The sequence below is a fragment of the Dreissena polymorpha genome, chromosome 2, assembly GCF_020536995.1.
Source record: "Dreissena polymorpha isolate Duluth1 chromosome 2, UMN_Dpol_1.0, whole genome shotgun sequence".
In the NCBI taxonomy this organism is placed as follows: domain Eukaryota; kingdom Metazoa; phylum Mollusca; class Bivalvia; order Myida; family Dreissenidae; genus Dreissena; species Dreissena polymorpha.
The window spans coordinates 135442548-135458284 of record NC_068356.1 but is presented as its reverse complement, the minus strand read 5'-3'; the positions used below and the strand labels follow the sequence as shown (position 1 = coordinate 135458284).

Sequence of the window (15737 nt, the reverse complement as noted above, 5' to 3'; positions counted from 1 at the left end):
GATACATTGATCATGACTGGCAGATGACCGCTATTGATTTTCAGGTCACTAGGTCAAAGGTCACAGTGACTCCAAACAGTTAAATGATTTCCAGATGATAACTCAAGAACACTTAGGCCAAGGATCATGAAACTTCAAAGGTACATTGATCATGACTGGCAGATGACCACAAATGATTTTCAGGTCACTAGGTCAAAGGTCAAGGTCACAGTGACTCTTAACAGTAAAATGGTTTCTGTATGATAACTCAAGAATGCTTAGGCCTGGGATCATGAAACTTCATAGGTACATTGATCATGACTGGCAGATGACCCCTTTTGATTGTCAGGTCACTAGGTCAAAGGTCAAGGTCACAGTGACCCGAAGCAGTATAATGGTTTCTACTTATTCACAATGGCTGCCACTACAACTGACAGCCCACTTGGGGGGGGCATGCATTTTTTTACAAACAGCCCTTGTTGGTATGTGCGTCTACCTGCATGACTTACAGATCAAGTTTTGCTCCTGTCCATTGATTTTTGGTAAAGTTACAGACCTAAGATATTCACCTGTTATGTCGTGTGTGAGTTTATCTGCATGAATTTCAAATCATGTTTCATTTTGGTCCATTAATACAGGCATAGTTGCACTTTTCTCAATTTTTTCTTGAATAACAGTTTTCCAGAATTTTTCTCCTAAACACTTTCATATATTGACTTTTTTTTGGTGTGTGGGTCTACCTACATGACTAACAAATCGAGTTCGAGTTTTTGTTCTGGTCCATTAATTTTTGGCAAAGTAATGGCCTTGGACTTCAGAATTTTCTTTAAAATAACACTTTTCCAGTATTGTTTTCCATAAATTTTCCGATACATTCATTATTTTTTGTGTGTGAGTCTTCCAACATCAAGTTTGAGTTTTGTTTTGGTCAATTGATCTTATACCAAGTTACTGGCCTTGAACTTAACAATTTTCTCTTAAATAGCTGCAGTTTGGCTCCAAAGTGCAATAGGGGCTGTTGTATTTCGCAAACACAGCGCTTGATTAAAATGAGCTAAAGATTTTTTCAAGAAGTATCTAGATAAATTTAGCTTCAGAAATTCAAAGCATAATGTGGATATGGATTGGAACACACACAAAAATCTCTGTGCATTAAAATTGAGATAAACAATGTCCTATTTATCTAAAAAAAACAGTTTTAGCAGCTTTGCATATTTAGCCAATTAACTTATAAAGAAATGTAATTGATTTGATCTTTAAAAATGTGAATGCCAGTATATCTATAGCAATGTGTTTGTATGTACATGTATATCTTAAGTAACGTATCCATACCTATGATATGAGCATGTGGTACATTAATAATGTATTCCAATTATCTTGATTGTTATAAAGATTTCATTATATAAATGTTGTTATGCTCCCCATATATATATATATATGGGGAGCATATAGTTGCCAGTTTGTCCTTCCTTCCTTAATTCCTTCCGTCACACTTTTGTTACAGTTTCTCATAGCGCCTTCAATATTTTACTGATCTCTTACATATTTGGCATGTAGGTACCTGGCATGGACCTCTACCTTTTCATGAGGTTGAGGTCACTTGGGTCAAGGTCACCGAGGCTAATCATAGATTTTTCAGTCACATTTTTTTACAGTTTCTCATAGCGCCTTCAATATTTTAAGATTTCTTACATATTTGGCATGTAGGTACCTTGCATGGACCTCAACCTTTTGATGAGGTTTTAGGTTACTGGGGTCAAGGTCAAGGTCATCGAGGCTAATAATAGATTTTCTCAAGGTAACACTTTTTGTCCACACAACCCAAATATCGACAAAACATCATTGGGAGCATCCATCAGTTTTACTGATGTCCTTGTTTTTCCTTTCAGTCGGTGCACTCAGGTTAAAGTTTTCTCTGAAGTCAAAAGGCAGTCATCAGATGTAAAGAAATTGTCAGTCAGAGTTTCTAAAACTCTTTCAAGATTAAAGAAGCTCCAGAGTTATAGGGAGGACAACAGGAGATCTATGCAGGGCTCCTATGCTGAATTTGAGCGAAACAAGGTGAAGACAATGCGACTTAATATACAATCTTTCTTAGTCCAATGTGACGACACCTCCATGAATGAAACATTTGAAACCATGGAATATACATTAGATGAAATTCGTCAGAAAGTAAATTTATTATTAACAGAATTTGAAAATTGCTCTATTAAAGAACAGAAAGAAAAGCTGAAACTTAAACAAGCTCCTCTCATCAGTGTGATCAAAACCTGCATCAGACATCATGGTGAATTGTTACCACTCCATGAAGCCATGCAGAAAGTGAAGTATCAACCAGAACTCTCCTTAATAGCCCATTACAAATGTCTGGACAAAATACAACAGTGTGAAATATATATGAATGAGAACTTTTCAGACGAGTTGTTCTCTGTGAAAGGGGTGTCTAAGTACAAAGTGAGAATATTTAGGGATTCAAATACATGCTTGATCATTGCGGTATGTGCTCTCCCAGATGGGCAAGTCTTGGTTGCAGACTGGTTGAATTACAAAGTCAAGCTGCTGAACCAGCAGTACCAGGTGGTGAGTCACTGGGGTGTGAATGCCAGGGCATGGGACATGTGTCTCATCACACCCAGTGAGGCTGCAGTGGCTTTGGGTGATCATGGGGTCCAGTTTATCACTGTCACCCAGAGCAAGCTAGTTCCTGGCAGGAGGCTTCAGTTACAACAAGACTGTTATGCTATTGTCCACCACAAGGGAGACTTGTTCATCTGCTCTAAAACTGCCCTGTACAAGTACTCACTGAGTGGGACACTGGTCTGCAGACTGTATGAAGATACATCAGCTTCTGATACAGGTAAGAATCATGGTGGTTTCATCCTGATATCATCAGGAATATGTATTACAAATTATTGTGAAACTTCATATTTGTAAAATGTGTTTGTGTCAATGAATTATTATAACAGCAGGAAAGTTGTTCTCTGTTATTGATTTATATATATGAGTAATGCAGTATTTTGACTGTCACTACATGACATGTCTATAAATAGAAACTGAGTTCCTGGCAAAGACACACTTTCTGACCTATCATTCAGTTTTGTGGTTGTCAAATTACTGTTCATATGCAATATGTTTTGTAAATAAAAATAAATTATGATCATATAAAATGGATACACTTTAAATTGCTGAAGACGGATATTAAGAAGTTTTCAAATGTACATTGTATGTATGTAATTATTATTATTCATTTTAACATCTTGCTCTTGTTGATAAAAAAGCCTCAATATTTTGTTCGTTTGAAAAATTATTGTTCTTGTTATAAACACTTTGCATACGTAACTAAAGTCTTAACACAGCACATGTATGAAGTATGTCTGCTTGTGTAAGTTTTATGTATGTCAGTACATTGTTATCACATGTGTACAAGGGTTGGAAATCTATTATTGCTGCATATAGTAACATTCATATGCACATGACGATTGAACTGTGTAATGATTTTCATCTGTGTAATTGTTTCCATCTTTGCAATTGTATATATCACTTCATTTCTACCTCACCAGTCGCATTTAGACATATCACTTTTACACAATAACACTGAAATTTATTGCCATACATAACTATTAAATAATTCAAATGTATGCATATGTTAACATATGTTTATTGTCTATTTATAACAACCAACACATATGTAATACAATATCACTGCAGTATGTTTAATAAGATTATTTAACATTGACAGTAATTCAATATCTTGATGTTACTCTGTTTTGCAGTATACAAGTGTGCTGTGAGTCCCACAGGAGACAGGCTGTACATCACCAACCCTGAGCAGAACAAGCTTCTCACCCTGGCCAGGGATGGCACACTCCTGGCTACATTCACAGACCCAGCACTACGTAGCCCATGTGGTCTACATGTGACCCCTGCAGGCCAGGTGCTGGTCTGTGGATGGGGGCCCTACACTATACTACAGGTGGGCTGGGAGGGAGAGAGTAAGCTGGCTACGCTGGCTACACAGAAGGATGGAGTGAGCTGGCCACAGTCAGTCTGCTACAGCAGCACCACATCATCCATCATTGTGGGACAATATCGGGACAACATTGTGGTGTTCAGAGTGGAATAGTGTGTACATGTATGTATTAGTTGTTGTAATTAGTGATTAGTATTTCAATGATAATGTGTTGTTTAGCATACGAACATAGTAGTGTGTGATGTTACAATACAACATTGTGTGTGTAGTTAAAGATACAAATAATTTATGTGCACATATTGTTATCTGATTATACAATGTGAGGGTTTTTGTTGGAACATAAGATCTAATGCATATTATGTTATGTTGTCATAACGTTTGTGTCATTATGGTCCTAAAATTTAGTTCTTGTAAACTTTGCATGAAAAAACAAAGCATTTCAACTGAAAATTTAATATTTCTACATATATGCACATGTACATAGCAACTGAGGCTATTTTTAGACTTTCATTTCTATAAACACCATGATGCCATGTAAGAAATGTATAATAAAATAAATAAATAAATAAAATATGACATTGTTCAGTAATCTTTGGAGGAGTATATATTGATATTTTATGCAATGTTTACAGAAAGGTAACACTTAATGTGAGATTTATTAATTTGCCATATTTTATGATGTTGAACATGTCTTATTGATTTTTATTGCATTTATATCAATGTGTGTAAGTCCTAAATATACATACAAGAAATACATCGAGCTATTCTACTGCTCCAGTTGCTGCTGACAGTCGGGACAACGATGCTGAGGATGTGGGGGACAAGCATGACGCAGAAGGTAAAAGAGACGCTTTGTCAGGCCTTTTCTTGGCCACTTTGGGAAAAAATGCAGTTTTGGGATTTTGAATTTGTTTCGTGCTAAAAGTCCATTGATTTGGGAAAACACATTTAATAAGTTTTAATTATACTTCAAATTATAGGAATAAAATCCTATTATAATAGTTATAAACTTTGTTAGATCTAATTGAAACATAATTGAGATATAATTTTCATAAGGAACAGCATATAACACGCTTTGGGTATGGGTTCGTTTAACAGACCCATAAATACTCAAGGAAAAGCCCTGCTTGTGTATTTCCTGTTTATTAAGATGAGGTGGAAAAGAATAGTATGAATTTACATTAGGTAAAATATCCTTTTAAATTGTTTGTTTTTTGTAAAATTATATAAATTTGTCCGCATGTTATTTTGTGGTTAAAAAAAGACTTTCATGGACGTGGTAGTTAATGCGTGACTTTCTCAGTTTGGAAACAATAAATATGGAATTTGTGTCAGTTATTTTCCAGTGTGTTTGTATTTAATTTGTGGATCGTTCAACCCTTAAAATCAATAAAAAATAATGTCCCGCGAATAATAATGTTTTTGCAGTGTATAAATAAGTGAAGTGGACGAGAATGATATGATATGATTTCACAGAAGGTAAAATGGCGTCTATTCTTGTGTATATCGTGTTTTCAGTACAACTTATTTTACTTGATGATCAATAACTCAAACCCTTCTCCAGCTCGATGCTTTCCAACTTACCGATACAGACACCTCAAAAACACAACACTGCAATAATTTCTGTCATCCCCATGCAAGCCTTGAGTTTTTATAAAGCTGTGAGATATTTAATTAAGCCTATTTGATTGGAATCTATTCCATCTAATGCCGTATAGAGTCTGTTTGTGAGGAGGTGTTAAGTTTTCATTGTGTATACAGTGTTGTTTTTTTTGTCAAAACAGGCCAAGTCACAAAGGAGCACGATTTACATAAAACCACCTTTTTTTCACGGGATATTATGCGTTCTTGCTAGTAACATGTAATAAATGCATTTTGTTTCATGGAGTTAACGAGTATTGAAAAGTGTAAATAAAAATAATTAAATGGGAAAATTTGTATGGGAAAAAAATTTAAACAAGCAAATTCGTTGAATTGATAGCCCACGCCAATATGCTATTGGACACAAAAGTATTATATTTGACACTCAAAACAACATTGTTTCAAGATACAAAGGGCCATAACTCTGTTATTAACAGATGGTGTACAATGCCATTTGGCGTGCATCATCCTCTTATCCATATATATACTCATTTCATGTTTCAATAAAATCCGCCAAAGCACTTCAAAAATATGGCTCCGGACACACAAAAAGCATTTTTCAAGATACAAAGGGCCATAACTCTGTTATTAACTGATGGTGTACAATGCCATTTGGGGTACATCATTCTCTTATCCATATGCATACTCATACCAAGTTTCAATGAAATCCGCCAAAGCACTTACAAGATATGGCTCCGAAAAGACGGGTGGACGGACGGAAAGACAGATGGACGGAAGGACTGACAGACAACGCCAAAACAGTATCCCTCCGCCTATGGCAGGGGATAATAAAAAGTACAGAATCTCGTATTGAGCAACTCTAAACTCACAAATTCGCACTGAAAGAAGCTTAAACACGTTTTAATAATATTATATTTCTTCTACGATATAGCATATAAGATGTTTACAGTATATTTACTGTATTCTGTTATATAAGTTAATATTATTTGCTCTTGAAAGCCCTTTATAAATCTAAGCACCGACAATGGAAGCCATATGTCTTATCAGGCATTATTATAATAATTTTCATTGTTCAAACATTTCTACGTAAAAGATCAATCTGAAGTTTGGCATACACATTGAGGATAGATGAAAAATGATGAGGAAGTGCATATTTTTTGCGTTTTAAACAGTTCAGGTTGTCTTATAGGTTACATTATACTAAATAATAGTTTCATGTAGGGCTGTACTCTCTAAAAAAAATCATATTTTACTCGAAGCCATGTTTTACACTTTAGACTGGTGTTCTGGCTTTATCTCTTGGATATATTGGAAGGGAAAGAAAAGGTGCTCACTGCTTAATCCCTGACATATGATAAAGCTAGAGACTTAAGTACAAGTTTGACCTGAAAACAGTTACATTGCACTAGAAAATGACCGGAAAATTTAAGGTGCAAAAGAAGTAGAGTTTGATTTGAGTAAAGTTAATGTTTGGTTTTAACATGACATATCTTTTTTATTGCTTAAATCGATTCAGCTTAGAATGAACTTTCAGAAAAAAGTATGGTTATGGTGGTCTCTATGTTCTAAATGTTGCATTTATTTTCTCTTTAATTTGTCGCTTTTACATTGAATTATATAGGGAAATGATTTAGTATATTGTGGCCTTTAATTAATTTAGCTTACACTAACAAGGGAGAGAACTGTCAATATGTACCAGCAGTGAGTTGTTGCCATTAAATTGTTTCATATTTTATTAATTTGTAATATTTCTTGCAACTTTTATGACATGATGGCTTACTTTGGAACTGTTGTCTAGTGTGAATTTAAACAGAGTTTAACACCAAAGACCTGTAAAGGCATGGTAAAAATGGTGTGTGTGTTTTTGTAACTTTGGGAATACATTAATATGAAGTTGTTGCCTCCCATTTATTATTATCCCCAGCCATAGGTGGAGGGATATTTTTTTGGCGTTGTCCCTCCGTCCGTCTTTCCGTCCGTCCATTCGTCCGTCCATTCGTCCGGAGCCATATCTTGGAAGTGCTTAAGCGGATTGCATTGAAACTTGGTATGAGTATATATATGGATAAGAGAATGATGCACGCCAAATGGCATTGTACACCATCTGTTAATAACGGAGCTATGGCCCTTTGTATCTTGAAAAATGCTTTTTTGAGTGTCAAATATAACACTTTTGTGTCCAGAAGCATATTGGCGGGGGATATCAATTCAAAGAATTTGCTTGTTGAAACTTGTATCAACAGTGAATCCTCTGTGAAAGAATTGTAAAAGTTAACAGATTATGATTATGATTATGAGTACAATAAACAATTAATTATTTTTAACAAGATGATTTTCCATTCTGTTTTGTTGTTATATAGGAAAAAAACTGGCTAAAAACATCTATGAGCCACGCTGTGGAAAAATAGGGCTTAATGCATGTGCTTAGATTGTAGTCCCAGATTAGCCTGTGCAGTCTGCACAGGCTACTTAGGGACAACAATTACCTCTTTAAAGGTCTGTTTTGTTGAAAATAAGTATCTTCTTTTGTGAAAATCCAGTATCGTCAGAAAGCGTCCTCCCTGATTTGCTTATGTGGATTTCACATGCTAATCTGGGACGAAAGCTTCTAATATTGATGAGCGGCAATTTGGCTTATAAAATTACACTGAAAGTTAAGTAAGAATAATAATTATGAATTGACATGACGCCTTATCAGTGATCGCTCCGCCCACTTAATCATGTGGCTCAGCGGGAAGAAAACCTAGACAAGCTAACACCAAAATGGCTTCTTTGCCTATAGACTGCATATAGATTTACGCGATATTCCGGATGATTTTATGGACTTGTTTAACACCATATTACAGTTGAAAAGGGGTTGATGCCATTGAGTTATTCTGCAAATGCAAAAAATATACGATTAAAGAGAACATCAGCTATTTATAACGGGTAAATCGGTACATTAAACACGCTCTCAAACGCTTGCGCGCTTACCGAAATCGAACCCGTTATTACGTGTAATGGTGGTATTTGCAATAAATTAACACTTCACCGGTATTTACCCGTGTTATTAACAAAATTATTACCGAAACATTCCCCCCTACCCGTGTATTTGACACGAAATAGCGCTTTATAACTGGGAATTCATTGAAGTTTTACGCGCTTTCTGACGCCGGGTGGGTACCTCAATCCCACATGTTATTGCGTATAAAAGTGATATTAATCATATTAAACATTGCTTATGGGCCATTTATTAATCACTTTAATTTAAAGCGCAAAAACAACACACTAAGTTTGGACATTGTCTGATATAAAATTAGCGTTGTACGAAATAGAATACGGTCAGGCTATTATAAATAAATAAGGCTACCAATATCAGACGCTCGCGCAGGTTCCGACTTCCCCGAAGTTACCGCATTTATTGGTTAACTAATATCAGTAATAATAACTCTTTAACAATAGCATTTATCGATAGGTCTTTATTAAAATAATAACAAAATGGTTTTCACTTGTTTCTGACATACACAGAAACGCGATTTTTAACGGGGATCATGTAAAGTTACACGAATGGGGTATCAAAATTCTCAAATATTTTACATGCACACGTGACATAATACATACTTAATAATGCTTAGTTATTGCTTATATGACATTTCAAGTTTGTGAAATAAATTAATGTTCTATAAAGGGGATCTCGGTAATTCTTGAAGCTTCCACTCGCTCTTGCCAAGACCGCATTGCCGCGTTGGAAATGGTATAAATTTAATTCATCTAACTTATCTTTCTGGATACCAAATGTCGGAGTTGCAATAACCCTTTTTACACCGTGTTTGCCATATTTCATTTCCGTTTTATAATCCGAACAAAATAAACAAAACTCGTTTAAAAAATGAGATCTAAAATTCGAGCTCCTAGTGTGGATTAAAAGCGTTTATTGGTGACACCACATGAGTGCAAATGTGTAGATACTGTTAATAAGATAATATATCACATGTCACCTTCAAATAACATGTATGATGTCAATTAAGTGCATTACTATCAGAGTAATAAAACACAGCATGAATTAGGCTTCATGCTGGGTTTTATTTCTCTTAAAGTAATGCAGATGAACCTCGCTTCTGACCTAGTAACTGATAAAACTATTTTTAAAAAGTGAAATATTATGTGATAATCAGATCGATAACATTAACTATTTAAATCTGCTAGTATATCCGATAAAAATATATTATTATTGTCTTTGACAGTGTTGACGTTCAGTTGTTCGTGGTGACGACCGCATGTATTTATACATCTCTTACACTTTTCAAGATCTCTTTTTGGCTTTGGAAACGATATAAATTAAATGTCATCAACTAATTTTTCTAGGATATCAATTGTCCGAGTTACATAATCCCCATTGACACCGTTTAACTATTTTAAATCGTTTTTTTAAAGAGGAAAACAAAAGAAACTCGTTGGAATAAAAGTGAACCTAAACATGTAGCTTGTCTAGAAAATGGCGGACAGGTCGTTGCTAACGAGTGCGCCCGATTAATCGATCGCTGATTGGTGGATCAATTCTAGTGGGCGGAGCGATCATAGATAAGGCGTCATGTCAATTTACAGGTTATTAAAGCATTAGCCAACACTTTTAATGTTTTAATACGAAATGGTTCAATTGCATTAATTTTCATTAATTGCTATTTAGGACAAGGCACCAATGAAATGCCAAATTAGAAATTCAGATAATTATGTTTTGCTGCTGAAAACCTTCACATCCAATCAAGAGGAATATATGTAGTGTATTATACATTGTATTATAAAAATGTATTACAAGTTCATATCCCCCACTCTAGTGTTGTTGTTTTCAGGAGAGCACCAGCATTGATATCGAGTTGGCCAAGCAACAGCACCAGTCCGACCTGCAGGAGCCCCTATACAGAATGATCCTTTCCCTCCCCTGATCCCTAGCTCCTCCCACTGGACCTCCGGCCTCAAAGGGTCAGCATCGTTACACAAGTCTGTTCTGCAATAAATCCTCAGCACGTCAAGTTTTCACGCGCTGTTATGAACAACCAAAATGTCCGCGTCGAGATTTCCCCAAGCAAGCCTGAGTAGTTTTGTTTAGCTCTAGTGCCCGAGTGGGATGAGTGTTACAGAAGCGAGTCGTTATAGCAGCACTTATGGTAACGCTAACAGTGAACGCTAACAGTTAGTTCTCGCTGTGGACATCACAAAGAATCTCACGAAGAATTAAACGTTGAATAATTTGTTTAATTCTTTATAAGACACAGGGTTCGCACAGGGCTTGAAAAGTGCTTGAAAACGAGTCCTAGGCTTGAAAAGCTCTTGAACAAAAGTTGGCCTTAAAAAAGTGCTTAAAAAGTGCTTAGTTCATGTAAAAAAGCCTTGAAAATGTTTATTTCTGCTCAAAATTACTTTTATCATGGCTTTAATTATAAACTTAAATCGTTCTTATGGGAAATATTACGAAAATGTATCATAGATTCCTTCGCGCAAAACGTTGAGTACGAAATATAAGTTTCGTACACTATTGAGTACGAAATGTTATGTGTACATGTCACAGATTATGTGTGCTACATCAGAGGTTCTCCATTGTGATCAATTTTTGCGATTGAAAACGCAGCAATGGGGAAGTGTCGTTTCAAACCAGGGTGGTTAACTGAATATTCCTGGGTACAGAAAACAAATGACATTCGAAAAGCACATTGTTGGGTCTGTATGAAGACCATTGATGTCGGGGGTATGGGGGAAAGCGCTTTGAAAAGCCACAAGAAAGTGAAAACCCTCAAAGAAAACATGAAATTGAGAAGCAAACAGGGTTCCTGCAATGTGTTTTTTGTTAAACAGGAAGGTACTATTGTTAAAACTGTTAAATCTAAAACAGACATAAAAAACAACAGCCCATCTGTGTCGAACCAGGAAGGCACCGCCACATGCAGAGAGTGTGCAGATAGAAGATTCAAATTCCAGGACCTTCGCAACTTTCAGCTGTAGTATCAAACTCGCAGACATCCATAGACAAATTCGTTTAAAAAAAATGATATGTTGAACGCGAAAGTATTGTGGGTATTTATACCGTTTGCACACAACCATCCTTTAATTCCAATAAAAACATTACAAAGTTTTTTCAAGTTGTGTTCCATGACAGTACCATAGCAAAGCATAATTATGTGGCTGTTTTGGGGCTAGCTGAACATTTCAAAACTGTACTTTATAGTTCTATAACTTAAATAGTGGACAGTACTCAGTGTCTCAGTACTCAGTGTCTTTTGATGAAAGTGTAAACAAGAAAGACCAATCCAAGCAAATGGAAAAGGCATTTTTTTAAAGGAAACTAACGTACAGTTTATGGACTTGAAAATGAATATTTGGTCTTGGAAAGTCCTTGAAAAGTGCTTGAATTTAGGTTTGAGATTTCTGTTTGAACCATGAGACATCTATATATTCAGCAAGGAACGAGAGCAAATCAAGGAACAATCGAAACGATTCATTCAGAAGTGTTTCTGCTGTAAATAGTTAGGACAGTAGTAGTATTACGGACTGTCCTCAGCGCACAATTTATTCATGTGGTGCGCCTCAGACGCGAATTCCGCCCATTATTGAAAACAAGTTGCTAAAAGTAAACACATCCGGTTTTGTTACGAGCACTTTGCACTCCGAGCCAAAAGGGCATTGCATTGAATTGAGACTAAAGAAGGCTTGAAAACATGACCCCAGTTTTGTTGTATGGTCCAGTACGCCCTTCGACTCTCAACCCGAAGTTTATCAGAACTCAAACTCGGCCCTTAACAATATCCGCGAGGCCAGCATATCAGCTCAGCTTCTGAGCTTCAGGTGAGACCTTTACACTTTACAGTGTTATTAATTTTGTCAAAGATTGGGCCTAAATTCAGCCCCATTCCTTAAAAAGTCTTTTTTTTTATAAATATTTACTGGTTAAAATTTACAATGCAATATTTGCCAAAAAAAGTGTTTGATAGGTTGCAACAATGAGTTACTTGCCTTATTAAGCTGTATAAGTTGAAACTTAGTACAATTATAATACAAATCAAAAATTCTAAATTGTTAAGTATTTGTGTTCACATACGTATAACTGATTATGATTTTTATTTAAATTAGAAACCGGATGTTTTCAAAGACAAAATCACTATACTGCTTTCATATCCTTATGCACACACTTTCAACGCCAGTGACTAAACTTTTCATTCAAGGTCTGTCTTACAAAAACAATGGCATAAAATGGAGACATCAACTAGTATTGATTCAATATCACGTACATATAATAGATTTAACCAGAATAGGCTATAATTACTAGTATAATGGCCCCTGGAAGCAAGACAGAGTATCATATACTTAATACACCATTGACTTTCATCTGTTTTTTGCATTTCTGTCTAATCCATAGGCAAAACGTGGGTGATCAAGTACTCATATACTTACAGTATTGTGTCTTATGACTTGTTGTATTGTCTAACATTTAAAGTTGTTTAGTCTCGCGTAATAAGTTGTGCACATTTAAATGTGTACAGTCTCATATTTTAAGTTGTTTAGTGTCATGTTAAAAGTTGTATTGTTTTACAATTAAATTTGCCAAGTATCACATTTAAACTTATGTAGTCTTACATTTTAAGTTGTTAATTCTCACATTTAAAGTTGTTTAGTTTCATAATGAAAGTTGTTTTAGTCAAAACTATTAAGGGGGAAAGTCTCGCACTTAAAATTACTGAAGTCATGCCTGTTGTTTTTTTTTATGCCCCCGGTAGGGTGGCAAAATAGCAGTTGAACTGTCTGTCAGTCCGTCCGACTGAAAAATTGAACATAGGCCATAACTTTTGCAATATTAAAAATCACAATTTGATATTTGGCATGCATGTGTATCTCACGGAGTTGCAAAATTTAAGTGGTGAAAGGTCAAAGTCATCCTGAAGATAAAAGGTAAAAACAAACAAATCCAATGGAAGTAACACGCTTAAAAGAGAGATAATTTATACTTATCATTTGGAAGGTACAGATCATTTTTACATGGGAAGAAATATTTGTAAAGGGGTATAATCAAAAACAAAAATATATAATCAAAGCGGCGCAGTAGGGGCATTGTGTTTCTGACAAACACATCTCTTGTTAAAAAAAGTATTACACATTGCTATGAACTGTACTTTACTATGTATTTTTCGCGGTTTAAAACCCAAAATTTTCAATATTAAGTTTTTTGGGCATAACATTTTGATACAACGCTATTCTGAGTTCTTATTGGTGAATCACTAATTGCGATATTCTAAATATCAATTATAGACGCAACGTTTGGCATAAAAAAGCAGGTGTGTAAAGTATTTTGTTGCAGGGCAAATTCATTTGTCACTAAAACTTAACCAATCGGGTTTTAGTTTACCTTCTATTTTCTTTTCAGCAAACACTTTAAGCCGCCAAGATAAAAACATCGTTGAAGTGAAAGTAGATGACTATCCTGACCCCTTCGCTTAAGTAATTCAGCACAAAAACTTCTTGCGTCAGAGTAGCAAACCTCCAAACATCTTCTCCCATGTTGGCTACATCAACACTTCTTACAGCGGAGCCTTGACGAGTTTGACTTCCATCCCAGCATCGACTTGTTCCTTATTGCGACTGACCTCGATAAGTTGCTCTCGAATAATGTGAACCTTATGCCAGTATGTGATTGACGCCATTTAACAACAGTTGCTGTTGAGAATTCCCGGGTTTGAGGTGGCAACTTTGGCGTCAGGACTCTCTCCATCTCTGTCTATGGCCCGGTCAAAGCAGCAGCAGCAGCAATAAGAACAACAAGTAGTATCTGAGAGGTGCTCTGCTGGGATACGGGGCTTCATGTATGTGCTTAAAGTGTCATCCCAGAATAGCCTGTGCAGATTGCACATACATCAAGTACTATTAAAGTGTCATCCCAGATTAGCCTGTGCAGACTGCACATACATAATGTCCTATTAAAGTGTCATCTCAGATTAGCATGTGCAGACTGCACATACATTAAGTCCTATTAAAGTGTCATCCCAGATTAGCCTGTGCAGACTGCACATACATTAAGTCCTATCAAAGTGTCATCCCAGATAAGCCTGTGCTGACTGCACATACATTAAGCCCTATTAAAGTGTCATCCCAGATAAGCCTGTGCAGACTGCACATACATTAAGACCTATTAAAGTGTCATCCCAGATTAGCCTGTGCAGATTGCACATACATTAAGTCCTATTAAAGTGTCATCCCATATAAGCCTGTGCAGTCTGCACATACATTAAGTACTATTAAAGTGTCATCTCAGATTAGCCTGTGCAGATTGCACATACATTAAGTCCTATTTAAGTGTCATCCCAGATAAGCCTGTGCAGACTGCACATACATTAAGTACTATTGTTTCCCAGAATGTGGCTCATATAGTTCACTTAACATCAGTATTTTCCGTTGTCTGCCTGATTGAGGAAAAGTTCATAGCATCAAATGGGAATTCTGTATCTTTATATTGATCAAACTTGGTAAATGAATGCAAATAACACTGGATTTAATATAAGTTTTAATCTTAGTATGTCAGGGCATAGTTTGTCTATTTTGCGGCCGAAATTCAGCTCCTGAACCAAAAGTTTCTCCATGCATGAAAACACCCGCTTTTCTATTCCATTTTAGTAAAACAATTATTTAAATGCTTTCAGTACATTATAAAATTATTGTCTTCATTATTTTTCGATATTTATTTAAATTCTTGGAATCTGTTTTAAGAGCCGGTTCCCTCAGGACCCGATGCACTGATTATGCACATGTGACTCTTGTACGCAGCTGAACAACAGGCTCTCTGGTCAGCTGGACCCGAACGCCCAGGGATTTTTTCTGGCCAAGTTTCATGGGGCAAATGCCCAATGAGTTCTACCCGAAAGTGCAGCGTCTCTAGACCTGGGGCTCCAGACTGCCTTACTCAGGGGCCAAGATTACTTTATCTGCAAGGTACATTGGTAATTTATCATGTATAATGTGTGATGTGTTTTTTACTCCAAATTCAATTTAAATAGTGTGTGCGTTTTATATATTGATTAAACTATATTCTAGCTGACAGTTCTTATGATATTGTTAATATTTATAATAGCCGCCAATTTGTATTGCCTTGAAAGGGCGCAGGAGTGGGGCGTAAATATTTGTTCTTGTCTGTTATTCGGTCTGCCCTTCCTTAAATCCGTTCTTATGT

General features: G+C 35.9%; 1 protein-coding gene across 10 annotated transcripts in view; it reads left to right on the top strand.

Annotated features, from left to right (window-relative positions):
• Positions 1-15737, top strand: part of LOC127869101 (uncharacterized) — a 68207-nt gene that overhangs the window by 35441 nt on the left and 17029 nt on the right. For 5 of the 10 annotated variants that reach the window (XM_052411423.1, XM_052411416.1, XM_052411415.1 and 2 more), the window contains exons 2-6: positions 1869-2836; positions 3753-4111; positions 4728-4787; positions 10381-12367; positions 13941-15499. In XM_052411423.1, coding sequence (XP_052267383.1) covers positions 1869-2836; positions 3753-4102 — 1318 coding nt within the window. In that variant the 3' untranslated portion in view covers positions 4103-4111; positions 4728-4787; positions 10381-12367; positions 13941-15499. The remainder of the gene's footprint in view (positions 1-1868; positions 2837-3752; positions 4112-4727; positions 4788-10380; positions 12368-13940; positions 15500-15737) is intronic. The other 5 variants (XM_052411422.1, XM_052411421.1, XM_052411419.1 and 2 more) reach the window with 5 other exon arrangements.